The 17,897-nt window shown below is 43.2% G+C and overlaps 1 protein-coding gene across 2 annotated transcripts in view; it reads right to left on the reverse strand.

Moving 5' to 3' along the window:
- The window catches only part of alg14 (ALG14 UDP-N-acetylglucosaminyltransferase subunit), a 77,681-nt gene that overhangs the window by 48,987 nt on the left and 10,797 nt on the right, over positions 1–17,897 (reverse strand). For both annotated transcript variants that reach the window (XM_061805982.1, XM_061805983.1), the window contains exons 2-3: positions 12,494–12,642; positions 5,040–5,162 (exon numbers count right to left, since the gene is read on the reverse strand). In XM_061805982.1, the coding sequence (XP_061661966.1) occupies positions 5,040–5,162; positions 12,494–12,642 (272 nt within the window). The remainder of the gene's footprint in view (positions 1–5,039; positions 5,163–12,493; positions 12,643–17,897) is intronic.

The raw sequence follows: 17,897 nt of genomic DNA on the forward strand, positions 1-17,897 counted from the left end.
GTCCTCTTTTTTTTTTCTTTTCCAATCATAGTTAATGAATGAGAGTTTGCGTAAAGCTAGGGGTCATTTTTTAAAATATTGGTATTTGTATTGAATACTAGATGGATTTCGGAAAAGGTTAACGTGTAGCTGAATACGCTTCCAGATTCACGAGCCGTCTACTCGTTGCGAACAGATCCAGCAAAAAAGTATTTTTATGCGTCCAGACTTTTATACGCTTTCAAACTTTTCTGTGTAAATCTCGACGACTTACTCACCAGATAAATGTGTATATCCAGTTGTCCAAGACAAGTGGAAGCGAATTAACACTCCAATTTCTTATCGGCGAAAACATCGAATTCGGCATTACATGTGGGTCCTCTATGACAAGTGTTACCTTCGTTTATCATCAACTTCTAAATGTTTAACGGTATTGGACAAAACTCTGGGCGTCATGCTATGAGACACATTTTCGTTTCGTCTCAACAGGCTTAGCAATGGAGAATGCTTTGTTTGGCCGTCAATATGGCCAGTCACGTGAAGGACTTTTGGTGACGTAGGTGCACGAGGTCTATACCTTCACTTGCTCAACAGTCCAGTGTTTCGGTTGTCATATATTGCGTTTCATAATGACCAACCATTTCCAAAGGAAGACGGGTCTGGACTCCTGACAAACCAGTATAGTATTTGAAGCCATGCTTGTGTAAATGAGCAGGATGTGGTTTGGCTTTGCCTTGCTGTAATAATAACAGATGTCCCTGAAAAAGACATTGCTCGGATGGCAGCAAATGCTGTTCCAAACACTGTATGTACTTTTCAGCATAAATTGAGCCTTTGCTGATCTGTAATTTTCCAATGCCATGGCCACCAACACACCCCCATACCATCACATATGCTGTCTTTTAAATTTTGTGCTGATTACAAGCCATATGTTCCGTTTCCTCTTTGACTCATATAGTGGCGTGAAAAACTATTTGCCCCTTTCTAGATTTTTTTTTTTTTTTGCACATCTATTACACACAAAGGTTTAATATTACTTAGAGACAGCCTAATGTAACACAAAATGCAGTTTTCATATGACAATTCAATTTATTAAGGAAGAAAAAAATCCAAAACTTTGTGAATAAGTAATTGCCCTCTGAACTTACCAGGTTGTGCCACCCTCGGCACCAATAACTGAAATTAAGTGTTTGCAATAATTGGTGATGAATCTTTGACATCGCTCTGGAGGAAGTTTGTCCCACTCTTCTTTGCAGCACTGTTTCCGAGCATGAAGTGCCCATTCATCACACAACAGCATCTTGATTGGATTTAAATCTGGACTTTGACTTGGCTACTCCAAAACCTTATTTTAAAAAATTAAATAATTTATTTATTTTTGGGGAGCCATTCAGAGGTGGACTTGTTGGTGTGTTTCCGATCATTGTCCTGCTGCATGATCCAAGAAGGCTTGAGTTTGAGGGCACAAACTGATGCTTGGATGTTCGCCTTCAGGATTTTCTGGTAGATAGCAGAATTAATTGTTCCATTATTCACAGCAAGTTGTCCTCGATCTGACGCAGAAAAGCAGTCCCAGTCCATCACACTGCCACCACCATGCTACACTGTTCGCATAATGAGCTTTTTGTCAAATGCTGGACCATCTTTACGCCAGATGTAACTGGCCGCACACCTTCCAAAAAGTTCAATTTTTTACTCGTCAGTCGACAGAATGTTTCTCCAAAAGTCTTGAGGATCATCAAGATGGGGCAAATGTGAGAAGAGCCTTGGTAGTCTATGCTGACAGCAGGGTTTTTTTTGCCTGGGAACTCTCCCTTGGATGCCATTTTTGGCCAGTGTTTTCTTATGGTAGAGTCATGAACACTGATATTAACTGAGGTCAGCGAGGCCTCCAGGTCTTTAGATGTTGTTGGAGGTTCTTTTGTGACACTCGTGGGAATGTTTGGGTTAGGGTATGGGTCTTGATTGCTGCGTCATCAGCAAAAGGAAATAACTAAGGCATTTTCCGCTTAACATTGGACTTGGCTTTGAGTTGGGATAGGTTATAGAGTTTACTGTCTGTTGTAGTTCGAAGATAGATGTCCTCAATTCCTGATCCGAAGGCGTGCTTCAGCAGAACAGTGGGAAAATATTCTGAACAGTGTTTGACCTAGGATGCACCCCTGTTCAACACCGCTCACGATCTTGAAACTCTCTGAGATTGAGCCATTGAAGACGACGGTGCCAGTCATGCCATCGTCGAATGATTTGATGGTGTTCAGCAGCCTAGGTGGGCACCTTATTTTTGGCAGGATCTTGAAGAGGCCATCCCTGTTGACTGTATCGAAGGCCAGGCCTACGAAGGCAACAAAGAGCGACAGTCTTTGCTAACTGCATTCCTCCTGCAGCTGTCTAAGGGAGAAGATCATGTCGATGGTGGACCTGTTGATGCGAAAGCCAAACTGGGATTCTCTCTTTGGAGCAACTTTAGCAAACAACAATGGTCAAGAGGGAAATGCCACAGTAGTTGTACCAGTCACATCACCTTTGTTTTTGTATCATGTGATGATGTTCACATTCCTCATGTGCTGTGGTACTTCAAAGTTCCTCCAACACAGGCAGAAGAGCTGGTGCAGCTCTTCAGATAGAACATTTTTGCAGCACTTCACTGCACCACTGGGATAGCGGTGAGGGATTCCAGGATGTCTTGCAGCTCTTTGAGCATTGGTTCACTGTCCAGCTTCTCCAGGAATGGCGGACTCTCAACCAATGTTCCCTCTAATTTTTCATATGTATGGGCATACAGACAAGCTCCCTGAGCACACTGAGGACCACTGTGAGCAACATCAGAAGTGATCATTGTGGCCACACACCAGTATCACACCTGGGATCATCGAACGTTTCATGGCTTATTAAAAGAATGTAATTATAACACCAATTTCCATCAGTTTACTATTAATGTAACTCATTTGGCCCACTTAAAATGAAAACGACAAAACTCATTGATTGAAGATTGTTCGTGAAATTTGTATTATATTATGGGACAGTCCTGCTTTGGCTTAGGTCGGTGAGGCCCAGTTTTGGCCTGGGTGATTGTCTTGCCTTGGAAGAAATGAGACATACACACCTTTTAGACACAACATTTTGTTCATATTAAAACATTCACATTTTGACGATTGCTGTAGCTTGTGAAACAGTATATTTTATTAGCATTTCTACGACCTGTAAATGATCTTGTCATAATCGAATTTAATGATTAATATCCATCAATAGGCAGTTAATTCCAACAGCATTCAAATTACTTTTGTGCTGAATGTGTTGCTTAAGGTGGTCCAGTTTCCATTTAGTCCATATTTTTCTTGCTCACAACTTTAGCTTTGCTGCATGTTTTATAGAGCAGACATTTCTCACTCGCAAAAAAAAAGCTCTAACCCAGTTTCACCGCTTGTTCTTCTATATGCACATACTCCGACAGCCATTCCATCTTAAAAGAACCGCATTTCTTTTTTACTTTGGTTTGGGGAGTTCACGTACCACAATCATTGCATGCTCGTTTCGTCATGATATGGGGTTAGCATTAGCATTACTGAACTCCGCCGCGTTGCTGTTATTGTTATGGAATGTTTACGAGCAGAGCACATGCGCAAGTACTATCAACGCTGTGGCGCAAGTACTATCAACGCTGTGAATGGTTGAGTAACGTAATTGCATAGTATCGTATGATTGGCTGGACACCTGCCACTCACATTTTTAAGCAACTCCGCAAATTCTTAGACTTAAATTGACTTTTTGACACATTTCAATCAGGTTTCCCAACTCATCGCAGTACAACATCTGCTCTTATCAAAGTGCTAAATGACATAAGGTTGAATACTGACTCAGGAAAGGCGTCAATTTTGGTCTTGATGGATCTCAGCGCAGCTTTTGATATGGGTTTGATATACTGCTGAACAGGTTGGAAACGTGGGTAAGACTAAATGGAATGGTCCTTAAATGGCTAAGGTCCTACCTGGAGGAATCTCAACAAATGGCAATGACCTGACAACCTGACTTTTGACTATCATAGCTATGTGGATGACACACAGTTATATTTAGCAGTCTCCCCAGATGACTACAGTTAAATTGAGGTATTGTGCCATTGTCTAAAGCAGATAAATAACTGGATGAGCCAAAATTTTCTTCAGCTAAATCAAAGCAAAACTGAGAAAATTGCTGTTAGTAAACACCTGGACACTATCTATAAAAACCACAGCCCAAATCCGAAACCTTGGTGCTTTGACTGATTGCAACATGACTTTCAACAGTCATATCAAATAAATCACAAAACCTGCCTTTTACCATCTGAAGAACATATCAAGTGAAGGCTTGTATGTGTCAAGCAGACCAGGAAAAGCTCATCTATGCTTTTATCTAAAGTAGACTTGACTACTGTAATGGTCTTCTGACTGGACTAACCCTAGTGCAGGACTTGTTCCAATGTGGATAAAGATACTTTCTTACAAGCTTCATCCACCATCTTCAAAAGGTCTTTAGCTTTTGTTCTGGGGTTGGTTTGGACATTTCGGTCAAAAACACGTTTATCTCAGGACACAGAGCAGTCTCCTTCTTGCGTGATGTGATGATCCCCATGATGTTCATACAGTTGTGGCGTATGATTGTTAGAACAGATGAACATGGCACCTTAGAGCATCTGGAGATTGCACCTTAAGATAACCCATATTTATGGAGCGCCATGATTCTTTCTCTGATTTCCTGGCTCATTTCTTTTTATTTTCCCATGAAATCAAACAAGGGAGCAGAGTGTTTGAGTTGTGGCCTTAAATACATCCCCAGGTGTTTTATCAATTAACTCAGATATTGTCAACGAACCAATCAACTGTCAGGGGCTTATAAAGCCATGACTTCTTGGCGTCAGCACGTTTTTTAAAGACATAGCACTTTTTGTGGCTGTAAACTTTGACCTTGAAGAAAATAATATAGAATTCTCTAAGAAATTTTCTCTCTCATTATTGAGTCATTTAACAAAATTAAATAATTTGGGTTATCCGGACTGACCTGAAAAAAAAAAAAATGACGCTTACCATGTCAGGTCTGATTCTGAAGATCAGAGGTATCGAGTAAAACTGGGCATTCAAGGTGCTTCGAACTGAAGAAATCCATGATTGATGTACCTCTCTGCTTCGTGTGATCCGATGAATGGTGAACTGGAAAACATGTTATGTACTTCATTTCTGAGGGACTAATGTTCAAGCCCAATTCCAATGAAGTTGGTACCTTCTGGTAAACAAATAAAAACAGAATGACTTTGTAATTAAATACACTACAAAGACCAGATATTTCATCCTTAAACTGATTATTATTATTAGCAAAAATTCATTAACTTTGAATTTTGTCTGCAACATGTTCCAAAAAAGCTAAGATAGGTGGCAAAAAAAGACTGAGAAAGTAGAGGACTGCTCATCAAACACCTGTTTAGAACAGGCGAAATGGGAACCGGTGGGTGCCATGATTGGATATGAAAGGAGCTTCCCTGAATTGCAGTCATTCACAAGCAAAAATGGGGGTAGGTTCAACTCTTCCTGAACAAGTGCGTGAGAAAATAGTCCAACAGTTTTAGGAAAATGTTACCTAAACGTACAATTGCAAGGAATATAGGGACTTCACTTCACTCCACAAATGATGTAGCGTTGATGCCTGCATGAAAATTTGGCATTTTACTGAGCACTTAGCAGAGTGTGGTTTTAAAAACTTACAAAGCATTGTATTTTACATTTTTGTAGCGGAAAATAATCAGATAATTACAGTGTCAATAATAACAAATGATAAACCTGAGTTGCTGAAGCTCTTCTGGGCCCTCGCACCCCTGGACCATGTTGGGCAACTGGCACATTGTGGTTCGAATGAATAGAAATGGGCTCCTCACTTTTCAGATGAATGCAGTGGTACCTTTGCTTATGAACATCTCCTCTTCTTTTCCTTTAAGCTTGTGCCGTGATGGTCGCCACAGTGTGTCATCTTTTTCCATCTAAACCTATCTCGTGCATCTTCCTCTATAACACATAGTGTCCTCATGTCCTCCCTCACAACATCCATCAACCTTTTCTTTGGTCTTCCTCTCGCTCTTTTGCTTGGCAGCTCCATCCTCAGCACCCTTCTACCAATATATTCACTCTCTTGCATCTGAACATGTCCAAGTCTGCTCTCTCTAATCTTGTCTCCAAAACATTCAACTTTGGCTGTCCCTCTAATGAGGTCATTTCTAATACTATCCAACCTGTTCACTCCAACCGAGAACCTCAGCATCTTCATTTCTAGTACCTCGAGTTCTGTTTCCTGTTGCTTCTTCAGTGCCACCGTCTGTAATCCGTAGATCATGGCCGGCCTCACCACTGTTTTTAAACTTTGCCCTTCATCCTAGCAGAGACTTTGTCACATAGAACACCAGACACCTTCCGCCAACTGTTCCACCCCGCTTGTACCCGTTTCTTCACTTCTTTACCACACTCTCCATTGCTTTGTATTGTTCACCCCAAGTATTTGAAGTCATCCACCCTCGCTAGCTCTCCTCCTTGGAGGTTCACTCTTCCTCCTCCACCCCTCACATTCATCCACATATATTCTGATTTACTTTGGCTCATCTTCATTCCTCACTTTTCCAGTGCATGCCTCCATCTTTCTAATCGTTCATCCGCCTGCTCCCTGCTTTCACAGCAGATCACAATATCATCTGCGAACATCATAGTGTCCAAGAGGATTACAGTCTAACCTCATCTGTCAGCCCATCTATTACTACCACAAACAGCAAGCAGGCACACCTCAACTTTCAAGGGCCTTTGAAATACATGATTTTTAGTAAGTTATTAATGAAAAAACGGCAGCCGACATGGACCCATGCTTTTTTTCCACCACAAAACATAATTTTGATCGGCTCTGAAGAACACTGCCGCAATGCAGCACTCAGCAGCGTGCGACGACAACACAGTAAAGCGCCCTGGCTCGACGGTGTTGTTCACCGCGTACTGCAGCGGCGATGAACAACCCCCTACAGCAGCACGGCTCAGCTCTGTGATAAGCCACCTCGGCGGCAAAAATGAGCCACACCGGCCGGCTGAACCGGATCGCTCATCTCCACCGCGGAAGTGGATCGGACGGGGAGGCGCTTTGGCCATGATCGCATATCGTCTGAATATGGCTCGAAACAATACTGTAATATTGCCCCGGTAACTTCACTCGGTTGTGTGTTGTTCTTTTCGAAAACAGTTTCCATGTCAGAAGGGGAGTGTTCGTTTCTCATAGTAGAGTGCATTGCGTGTTTTCATTGGCGAATGTTCTGGTGACGTCACGGACAAAGGATGCAGCCAATATGGCGACCACTTGGATGTCGTAGAATGACACTTCTGCAACTTTGCGCATGGATGACATGCTCTCCGCTCACATTTATTTTTTCATATAGACATTGAAGTGAATAATGTTATGTATTTTTCATTACAATATATATTTTAGAATGTTTATAGGGATGACACTTGGCCTTTAAATTCTTCTGACACACCTGTGGCACATCTCACCGCTGATCTGCTGCCATCATACGTCCGGTGGTATTCTAACATATTTCTCCGCCACGCCAGACTTGTGCATGCAGTACCACAGTTCTTCTCTTGGTATTCTGTCATAGGCTTTCTCTAGCTCTATCCAGGTATATGGAAGCAATATAAGAGCACTGATCATCTCCCTTAATCTGGGGCTACATGCAAGTTCTCACCCAGTGGGGTCAAAATGATGACAAGAAAGGTGAACAAAAATCCCAGGATCACAAGTGGGTATTGGTGAATGCCCTGCAGAGAGGTGTAGTAAGGAAGTAAGAAAGGGCTACCATCAGTAAAACCCCAAGCCAGTACATGTGCTGTTTAAAGTTCACTCGAGAGCCTCTGGATGATCCAGAAGAGGACTGGGAGAATGTCATAGGGTCAGATGAAACTGAAAGAGAACTTTTTGGTAAAAAAAATAAATAAATACAAAAATGAACTTGTCTTGCTCAGGGAGAAAGACTGCTGAGTTGTAGCCAAACAACACCATACCTACTGTGAAGTATGGGAGTGGAAATATTGACATTATATTCCAGAACTATGCTCCAAAATTAAGCGCCTGACTCCTTCCAAATGGGAAAAAAAGTATGTGGATTAAGTGCAGCGGCGATAATATGTGCCAAACTAACTGTAACCCACACTTATCCAAACCTTCACTCACCCTCCCTTCAACCCCAACCCGAGCACGAAGAAACTCATTTCTTTTTATTTCATACAAAAGCAATAAATGTTTGAGATGGTCATCGAGTTACATCCGGGTGGACCGCTGTTCTTGCGTTGCAGGAGACAATGATGTGTCTCTGCGTCATGTCGTCGTTGGAAATTATGTGGGAATCCTGGCAATGCCCCCAAGATAGTTTTTTAGACAGTCTTGGGCAAGTACATACATTGAAGAATATAAGTATTTGAACACCCTGCTATATTGCAAGTTCTCCCACTTAGAAATCATGAAGGGGTCTGAAATTTTCATCATAGGTGCATGTCCACTGTGAGAGAGGTAATCCTAAAAGAAAAATCCAGAAATCACGATGTATGATTTTTTTTTCAACGATTTATTTGTGTGATACAGCTGCAAATAACGATTTTAATACTTGTCTATCAGCTAGAATTCTGACCCTCAAAGACCTGTTAGTCCGCCTTTAAAAGTCCACCTCCACCCCATGTATCATCCTGAATCAGATGCACCTGTGTGAGGTCGTTAGCTGCATAAAGACACCGGTCCACCCCATGCAATCAGTAGGACTGAAACTTGTAACACGGCCAAGACCAAAGAGCTGTCCAAAGACACCAGAGACAAAACAGTACAACTCCACACGGCTGGAAAGGGCTATGGAGAAATTGCCAAGCGGCTTGGTGAAAAAAGGTCCACTGTTGGAGCAATCATTAGAAAATGGAAGAAGCTAAACATGACGGTCAATCTCAATCAGAGTGGAGGTCCATGCAAGATATCACCTCGTGGGTCTCAATGATCCTTAGAAAGGTGAAGAATCAGCCCAGGACGACACGACAGGACTTGGTCAATGGCGTGAAAAGAGCTGGGACCACCGTTTCCAAGGTGAATGTTGGTAAGACACTAAGACATCAGGATTTCAAATCATTCATGGAATGGAAAGTTCAGCTGCTTAAACTAGCACATGTCAAGGCCTGTCTTAAGTTTGTCAATGACCAATTGGATAATACAGAGGAGTCATGGGAGAAGGTTTTGTGGTCAGATAAGAGCAAAATGGAACTTTTTGGTCATAATTCCACTAATTGTGTTTGGAGGAATACAAATGATGAGTTCCATCCCAAGAACACAATCCCCACTGTGAAGCATGGGGGTGGTAGCATCATGCTTTGAGGGTGTTTTTCTGCACACGGGACAGAACCGCTGCACTGTATTAAGGAGAGGATGGCCGCGGGCATGTATTGTGAGATTGTGGGGAACAACCTCTTTCACTCAGTCAGAACATTGAAGATGGGTCGTGGCTGGGTATTTCGACATGACAATGACCCGAAGCACACACCCAGAAAAACCAAGGAGTGGCTCCATAAGAAGCATATAAAGGTTATGCCGTGGCCTAGCCTGTTTCCAGAACTAAACCCAAAAGAAAATCTTTGGCGGGAGCTGAAACTGTGTTTCTCAGCGACAGCCCAGAAACCTGTCTGACGTCGAGAAGACCTGTGTGGAGGAGTGGGCCAAAATCCCTCCCGCAGTGTGCCCTGTTGAACAACTACAAGAAACGTTTGACCTCTGTAATTTCAAACAAAGGCTACTGTACCAAATATTAACATTGGTTTTCTCAGGTGTTCAAATACTTATTTGCAGCTGTATCACAAATAAATCGTTAAAAAAAAGCATACATTGTGATTTCCAGATTTTTCTTTTTAGATTATCTCTCTTACAGTAGACATGCACCTACAATGAAAATTTCAGACCCCTTCATGATTTCTAAGTGGGAGAACTTGCAATATAGCAGGGTGTTCAAATACTTATTTCTTCACTGTATGCCTCCAGATTTTGGCAAACCAAAGTGAAACATACAGCTGGGGCTTTTTGGAAATTTGTACGGGAAGACAACTGAACCATTTTATAAATACTGCATGAAAAAAACTGTAAAAAATTGAAATATTACATGTGTTCCAAGTTTCATGTGTTTACATGCATGTTTCGAGCTTCCCAAACAAGAGGTTTTGTTTTTTGGGCGGTGGGGGTAAATAGCACATCCCCATCACACCGCTTTTCTCAAAAACTCACTAACTTTTAATTATGACATGATGGTCTTAATAGGTCCAGTAGGCTTGCAGATATCGCTGTTTGCAGGTCTCTCTCATCAGCTTCCCTATGAAAAACACAAAGCAAGCAAGCTGAGAAAGTGAACCCACTGATACAGCACCTAGACAACACAACCAGTACCACTCCCAGTATGGTTAGGGTGATGGATTTTATTCCAGCAGATCTTATTTCGATTCTGTTTATATATGCTCAGAATGACTCAAAGTCAGAAACGTGAGCTTACCTTTGTGTGTTCATCAATGTGAACTGTGGGCCTGCATCTGGCTGGTAAGAAGTTGAATGTCAGGTTCCATTTTAGTCACTGCCAGTCTCAAACACTGATGCAGGTGTTCATCTTTCAATCTTGATCTCATTGGCTTGCTTGCAGATATATACGTGCTGCTAAATAGTGTGGACATCTTCACTGCATGTTTTCTGATGTTAGGGTACATGTCGTTTGGGATGGCGGCATAGAATCAATGAGACTGCTGGGAAACCTGCGTCAATACTTTGCAGCACAGTGCTTGCTGGTTAATTCGGCAGTGGATTTTTAGCGGGGCGGTGAATCCCCGTTTTTCCATCTTGCAGTTCATGCATCCTACAAAACCCCGAAACCTGCTCACCATACTCTGAGCCCCGTGAGTCGCGAATCTCGCCAGCTTTGACCAGTCCAGGTCTAACCCTTTCATAGTTGTGTGCACTTTGCCGGAAATATCCTCCTCCGTTGTAGGCCCTTTGAGACTTTGGGGGGCTGCCGGCTCCTCAGACATCTCAAAGTTTGCGCTAACTTCACAAAAAGAAATTTGAAGTTGCGCTGTGTCCTGCATGTCTGCGCTCTCATCCGCTGCGGATGAAAAAAATTCAAATTCTTTCATCTTCTGCTGCAGCTGGGTTTGTAAATTATCCACGATTTCTTCAATACGTCTGGTTATACTCGCTGATAGACTCGCGGTATTAAAGACGTCTTTCCTCTCGGGACACACCTCCTCTGCGACAGCATTCATTTATCAGTGAAAGGTTTCCCGCTGCTTGCTATCAGTAGAGCAACCCAAAAACTATCCCACACAGATGACTGGTTCAGCTGAGCTTGGTGTACAAATGTATTTTGCTGAGCTAACATTCCACTTTTTAGCGTCAACAGGCATTTGGCCTTGCAAGCTATCATATTTGTTTTTGTGACGGGATTCAAAGTGTCTCTGCAGATTGTCTTTGAATACCGCAACCACCCCTTGACAGACGTGACAAACAGCCTTCTTTTTGTAATGAACAAAAAAAATAATCGTTTGTCCACCTTGGGTTAAATACCTTGCATTCGAAATCAATTTTTGTTTTACCTAACTTTTTCGCCCTTATTCCGTCCTCTTTGAGAGGGGCGGGTTTAGGATTTTTTTCTTTTCTTTCCTTTCCAGATTAGATTTATCTGGCAATCCATGCCCTTATACCACAGAAAGGTGGAACAAATGTCACGTTATTTGTGTTCATGAAATAGTTACTAACTAATAGCTAATAATGAAAATAGTTAAGAACTAAGGAACATTTTATTGCAAAAGCCCAACTTTAATATAAAAAACAAATACAGAGGCGGGCCGGATGAGGCCCGCAGGCTGCAGTCTGGGGACCTCTGCTCTTAACATTTCTAAAGACCAGTGAGTCTTAATACAACTTGTGTTATTGCCAATTGTCAGAGAAAAAGCAATTTAAGCCAATTACGTCTCTCTGGAATTTATAGACATCTTGGGAATTTGTGTATGGAGCTGCTGCTCCATCAGATTGAGGAAGGGTGGGACGGACTCCTCCACCTGGAATGGGGGTCCAAGCCAGAGAGCCCCAAGTGCCTCGGTAATCTCCCCTCCCCAGATTGGCTCAACATTTATTTTACAATAACTTAATCAATAAACCACTTAATTATATTGCGCTCTTCTACCTCAGGGATCTTTTACAAATATATGCTTCATGCTGTTCACTGAGGTCTGGATCTCCATCTCTCCTGGTTATTCCCAGGTCACATTTGAAACACTGGGGAGACGAAGCCTTTGCTGTAGTTGGTCCCAACATAGGCAACCAACTACTATCTCGGTCAATACTGTTGTACTTGAATGTGCTCTTTAAATACAATTGCACTGGAAGCGAATTTTTCACTGCAATGTATTTCATCTGTGACCCAACCCATACATAACAAGTAGAATAGGCTGTGTACCTGTGGATCACAGTCTAACAGTTTAGATTTTTCAAAAGCACGGATTCTCTCTTCACTCATCCTGTCTGTATCCGCAATAACATAGATTCGAGGTGAGTAAGCACTGGAAAGGCTCTTCATCAGTCGCAGGATTTCTGCTGTGTGACCACCTGAAAACATACAGACCCGGTTGTAATGCGTTTAAAGTCTTTCACAAACACAAAGACATCAACAATAACATTAAGTAAAAGCAGTTTGAGATTCATAAAGCTCATTTCAGGGATTCGTTGAGACCTTAGGTGTGCAATTAATTTCCCAAAGAAACCACTTGAGAAACAGGAACGGTTATTGACGGCCACACCAAGCATAGCTCCACTATTTCATACTGGTTCCATTTCACCTGTGGGAGATAATTCTATCCCATAGCCAGTTACTATTCTGAAGGACACTGGAGATCTGCAATCTCTAATTTTCCAGGGTATTTTGCCTTTTTCTGCAGTCTTCAGCTAACTCAGATGTTATTCTTCAGAGTATAAGTGGCTGTTTTCTTGCTCCTTTGCATTTTGTGAATTTAACTTCAGATCTGATTTCTGACACCATCAAAGTTGGTGTTCTTGACTCTCTTCCAGTTCCATGTGTTGATTTCTTAATCGGCAACAATCTCGAGGAAGCGCTGATCCTTTTGTCACGGTTTCTCCAGAATTTTCAGTCAGTACAGATGAGTTGGAGTGTGACTGTGACTCTGGTATTTCCATCATGCTGCCTTCTGCCTCACATCTTTTGGACATTTCACAATAGCTCCATCGTTGGAAGCACCATTCGCCTACAGGAACGAGTAACATTCGACTACAAGGACATTCGTTCAGACTGTAGTTACTATACATCGTTTCATTCATTAGCTTGTGTTACATGCAACTGAACTTCCATTGAATGTCTATTTTGTGTTAAGTTGTTGTATCATATTGTGTGATTAAATTGTCTTAAAGACAATAAACAGATTTGCTATATTTTTCTGGTTTAAACAAAGGGGATTTCATCATTCTAAATTTACACGTAACAATATCTGGACATGTCCAAACCATTTAAATCTGTTCTCTCGAACTTTGTCTCTAAAACATCAAACTTTGGGTGTTCCTCTAACGAGCTCATTTCTAATCCGAGCCAACCTGTTCACTCCAAGAGAGAACCTCAACATCTTCATTTCTGCCACCTCCAGCTCTTGTTCCTGTTGTATCTTCAGTGCCACCGTCTCTAATCCGGACATCATGGTTGGCCTCACCAATGTTTTATAAACTTTTTCCTTCATCCTAGCGCAGACTCCTATCACATGGAACACCAGACACCTTCCGCCAACTGTTCCACCCCGCTTGGACCGGTTTCTTCATTTCCTTACCACACTCACCGTTGCTCTAGATTGTTGATCCCAAGCATTTGAAGTCATTCACCCTCGCTTTCTCTTCTCCCTGGAGCCTCACACTTCCCCCTCCACCCCGCACATATATTCCGTTTTACTTCGGCTAATCTTCATTCCTCTCCTTTCCAGTGCATGCCTCCATTTTTTTTTTAATTGTCATTGATAAAAGTTTGAAAGACAGCAAGTGTTGGTTAATCCAAATAGCATGACCAATTAGAATTCAAAGTGTCCAAGGGAGGTATTGAAAGCGGTTTTCCATTCTTCCCGTTCTCTGATACGGATGAGATGGTATGGATTTCGTAGCTCCAATTTGGAATAGAGAGAGAAGGAGAGAGAGAGGGGCAAGAGGAGCACAAAAGCGCCACCCACACTCTAACAAAAGAACTGCAGGGCACACCTCATGACATTTTCATACATCTGAAGTAATTTTTCCAAAAAGAGCCTTGTGAAAATGCCAATATTCTTAATGTAAGCAACAATCTTGCTTCCTGCACGATGGAGAAAAAGAAGGGCAATGCATTTACCCCAATGATGTGCATAACAACAGTTTCTTAGCGCCTCATTCACGAATGATGGATAGGCACAGATTTGTACTTCAATCCCTACGCATGCTTGAAACACAAATCTCTGATTCAGGACCCAACGTTAAACTATTGAGAGTGGTGGCCTGGCAAAGTTGAGGTGTCCCAGTCAGAACTTGCACTGGCTCCATACATGGTGATTACAGTGTACTAACATCATTAAAATCAAAGCATTGTAATTGTCATAAGCCATCCTGCAGTTCTGCTGCTGGAGCTGGGTGGCTTTTTTCACCATGTTGCTTTCTCTGTGCCCTCCCCTCTCTCTTTCCAGCAAATTCCTCGCCTGCATATCCCATCTCAAATCAGGTCTCATTACCACCTACGTAAGAGCCTGCCAGATCCCAGAAACTCTTGCCAGAGTATTGCAGCCTTCATAGCAGTACCACGGCTTCTCAGTCCCCACATAAGCCTACTTACTTCCTTGTGTTCTTTTCTGTCTTCCGTGTCTCTCCTTGTCCTGAGTTTTCCTTGCACCTATGCTGTCAAGCCAGCTGCCTGAGCTTGTCATCCCCAGTCATACATTCCCTACCTCAACAACCAGCCAGTACACTGTAAGGATCATATACAGGTCCCTTTAATCAATAAACTGTTCATCACAACCTCTCAGCCTCTGCCTGCTCTTAGGTCCAGTCTCCATCTGAATGTGCTGGAATACTCTGGCCACAAATGGACCCACCTACCTTGAAGGTGATTTAACATTCAGTCACCCTCCAAGGGGCCCACGTAGGGCAAAAAGAAAAAAAAAAAAAAAAAAACTCAAGAAATCATGGAATCTACACACCCTCGTGCAACAAGTCTCCCTCCTGTATTCTAATATCAAATACGACTTTCTTCCATTAAGTATTCCTTCTGAGCCTGTATTCTCCAAAACATCCTATATTCTGTACAGAGAAACTCTTGTCCCTCTTCTACAGTAGCCAGTGCTTACTAAATGCCTCAATGATTTTTAACCTTCAGCCATACAATTATCCCACCAAAGAATCTAAAGTCGCAATTGACACTAACCTTCTCCATGGCAAAGCAGCCAAATGGTCCACTTCATGATGGCACAACTCCTCCCAGGTACTCATTCGATTTGTTTTCCAGTGAACTCAAAAAAGTATTTGATCACCCCGTTAAGGACAGACAAGCTATCTCCTGACACACTCTCTGAACACTAGTTCTAGAGCAGGATATTCCATCAAACTTCAAATTCTTGTGGGAGAATGCAGGTGGAATGATGTGGTGCCAAGGAAAGTTTTTCTTAATGGACTTTACCAGCAAGTGGGAATGGTGGACTACTAGTAAGAGCTTCTGCCTCACAGTTGGGAGGACCATATATGAAATCCTGCCCGCGCCTGTATGGAGTTTGCATTTTCTCCCCATGGCTCTGTGGCTTTTCTCCCAGTTCTGCAGTTTGCTCTCTTGAGTGAAGATTCTAAATCACCCATGGGTGTGAATGTCTGCAAATGGTTGTTTGTTTTATGTGCCCTGTGATTGGCAGGTAAATAGTTTAGAATGCACCCTGCCTCCTGCAAAGATAGCTGCGTTTGGCTCCAACACTCCCGCAACCCTTGTATGGATAAGCACCTCAGATAATGGATGGATGGACTTTCCTAGACCCCATGATGGTATACAGAAATTGATTCAGATTTCCCTTATATGAATGTGGGTCACAGGGGCCGCCCTCTAGAGCCAGGCCTGGAGGTGGGGCTCGAAGTGGAGTGCCTGGTGGCCGGGCCTGTACCCATGGGGCTCAGCCGGCCACAGGCCAAAAGGGAAACAGGTCTCCCTTCAATGGGCTCTCCACTTGTGAGAGGGGCCTCATTAGGGTCCAATGTAAACTGGGCAGTTACTGATCCAAACCCTGGATACAGAAACAGACTCCAAGGACATGGAATGTTACCTCTCTTGCAGGGAAGTAACCCGAGCTGGTGTGTAAAGTCAAGAAGTTCCGATTAGATATAGTCGGACTCACCTCTAAACAACGCTTGAGCTTGGGTAAAAGTCCTCTTGAGAGGGGTTGGACTCTGTTACACTCTGGAGTTCTCCGCAGCGAGAGGCGAGATAGGCTTAGATGGAAAAAGATGACAGGCTGTGGTGACCCCTAACGGGACAAACTGAAAGAAAAAGAAGAAAGAAGAAGAAGAGGCACCAAGCAGGTGTGGTTATACTTATTGCCTTTGGGTCGGTGCCTGTACGTGGGGACCAACACAGTGGATGAAAGGGTAGCCTTCGGGTGGGGGTAGGAGTCCTGACTGTTGTTTGTGCCTATGGACCACACAAAAGTTCAGAGTACCCACCCTTTTGGAGTCCTTACAGGGAGTGGAGGCGAGTGCTCCCTCTATGGAGTTCATCGTTCTGCTGGGAGACTTCAATGCTCAAGTGGGCAACGACAGTGAGACCCAGAAGGGTGTGATTGGGAAGAATGAGCCCCCTGATCAAAACCAAAGTGGTGTTCTATTATTGGACTTCTGTGCTCATCACAGATTGTCCATAACAAACACCATCTTCAGGCATACGTGTTTCCACACATGCACTTGGCACCAAGACACCTTAAGTCGCAATTTGCTGATCGACTTTGCGGTTGTGTCATTGCACTTGCAGCCTTATGTCTTAGACACTTTGATGAAGAGAAGGGCGGAGCTGTCAACAGATCATCACCTGTTGCTGATGGTGGGGCAGCTGTGCAGTAGTCAAAGGCATGGACCTTGCAATCTAATCACAGGCTACAGAAACTATCTCTAGGGACATGGAATGTCAGTTCTCTGGCAGGGAAGGAGCTCGACCTGATGCGTGAGGTCGAATAGATATAGTTAGAATCGTCTGACTATAGCAGTCCACTTTCGAGGGGTTGGACTCTTTTCCACTCTGGAGTTGCCCAGGGTGAGAAGCGTCGAGCACCTGTGGGTATACAGCCGGTTTGGCGGTTGTACATTGGGGTTCACCACAGTAGACGAAAGGGTAGAGAGGTTGGAGAGCACTCCCTCTGGGGACTCCATTTCTGTTGAGGGATTACAATGCCCACGTGGGCTATGACAGTGAGACCTCAAAGGGTGTGATTGGAAAGAAGGGGCCCCCCTGACAAGAACCCAAGTGGTGGTGGATTGTGAGGGTTTGCTGGGAACGGCCAGGAGATTCCCCTGTCAAAAGGAATTTCAAATCCCGCCCCCAAAAGAATTTTGCTCATGTTCGGGGGAACGCAGGGGACATTGAATCCAAGTGGACGATGTTCCACATTTCCATTGCTGAGGCAACTGACCAGAGCGGTTGATGGACACCTACAGTGAGGGATGCCATCAAGCTGACGGAGGCCGATCCGGCTTTTTTTTATCCTGTGGGAGTCCTGAGGTAGCTGATAGGTATCGTCTGGCCAAGTAGGCTTCGGTGGTCACTGAGGCAAAATCCCAGGCGTGGGAGGAGTTCGGTGAGGCCATGGAGAACAACTTCC

The sequence above is a fragment of the Syngnathoides biaculeatus genome, chromosome 19 (genome assembly GCF_019802595.1).
Source record: "Syngnathoides biaculeatus isolate LvHL_M chromosome 19, ASM1980259v1, whole genome shotgun sequence".
In the NCBI taxonomy this organism is placed as follows: Eukaryota; Metazoa; Chordata; class Actinopteri; order Syngnathiformes; family Syngnathidae; genus Syngnathoides; species Syngnathoides biaculeatus.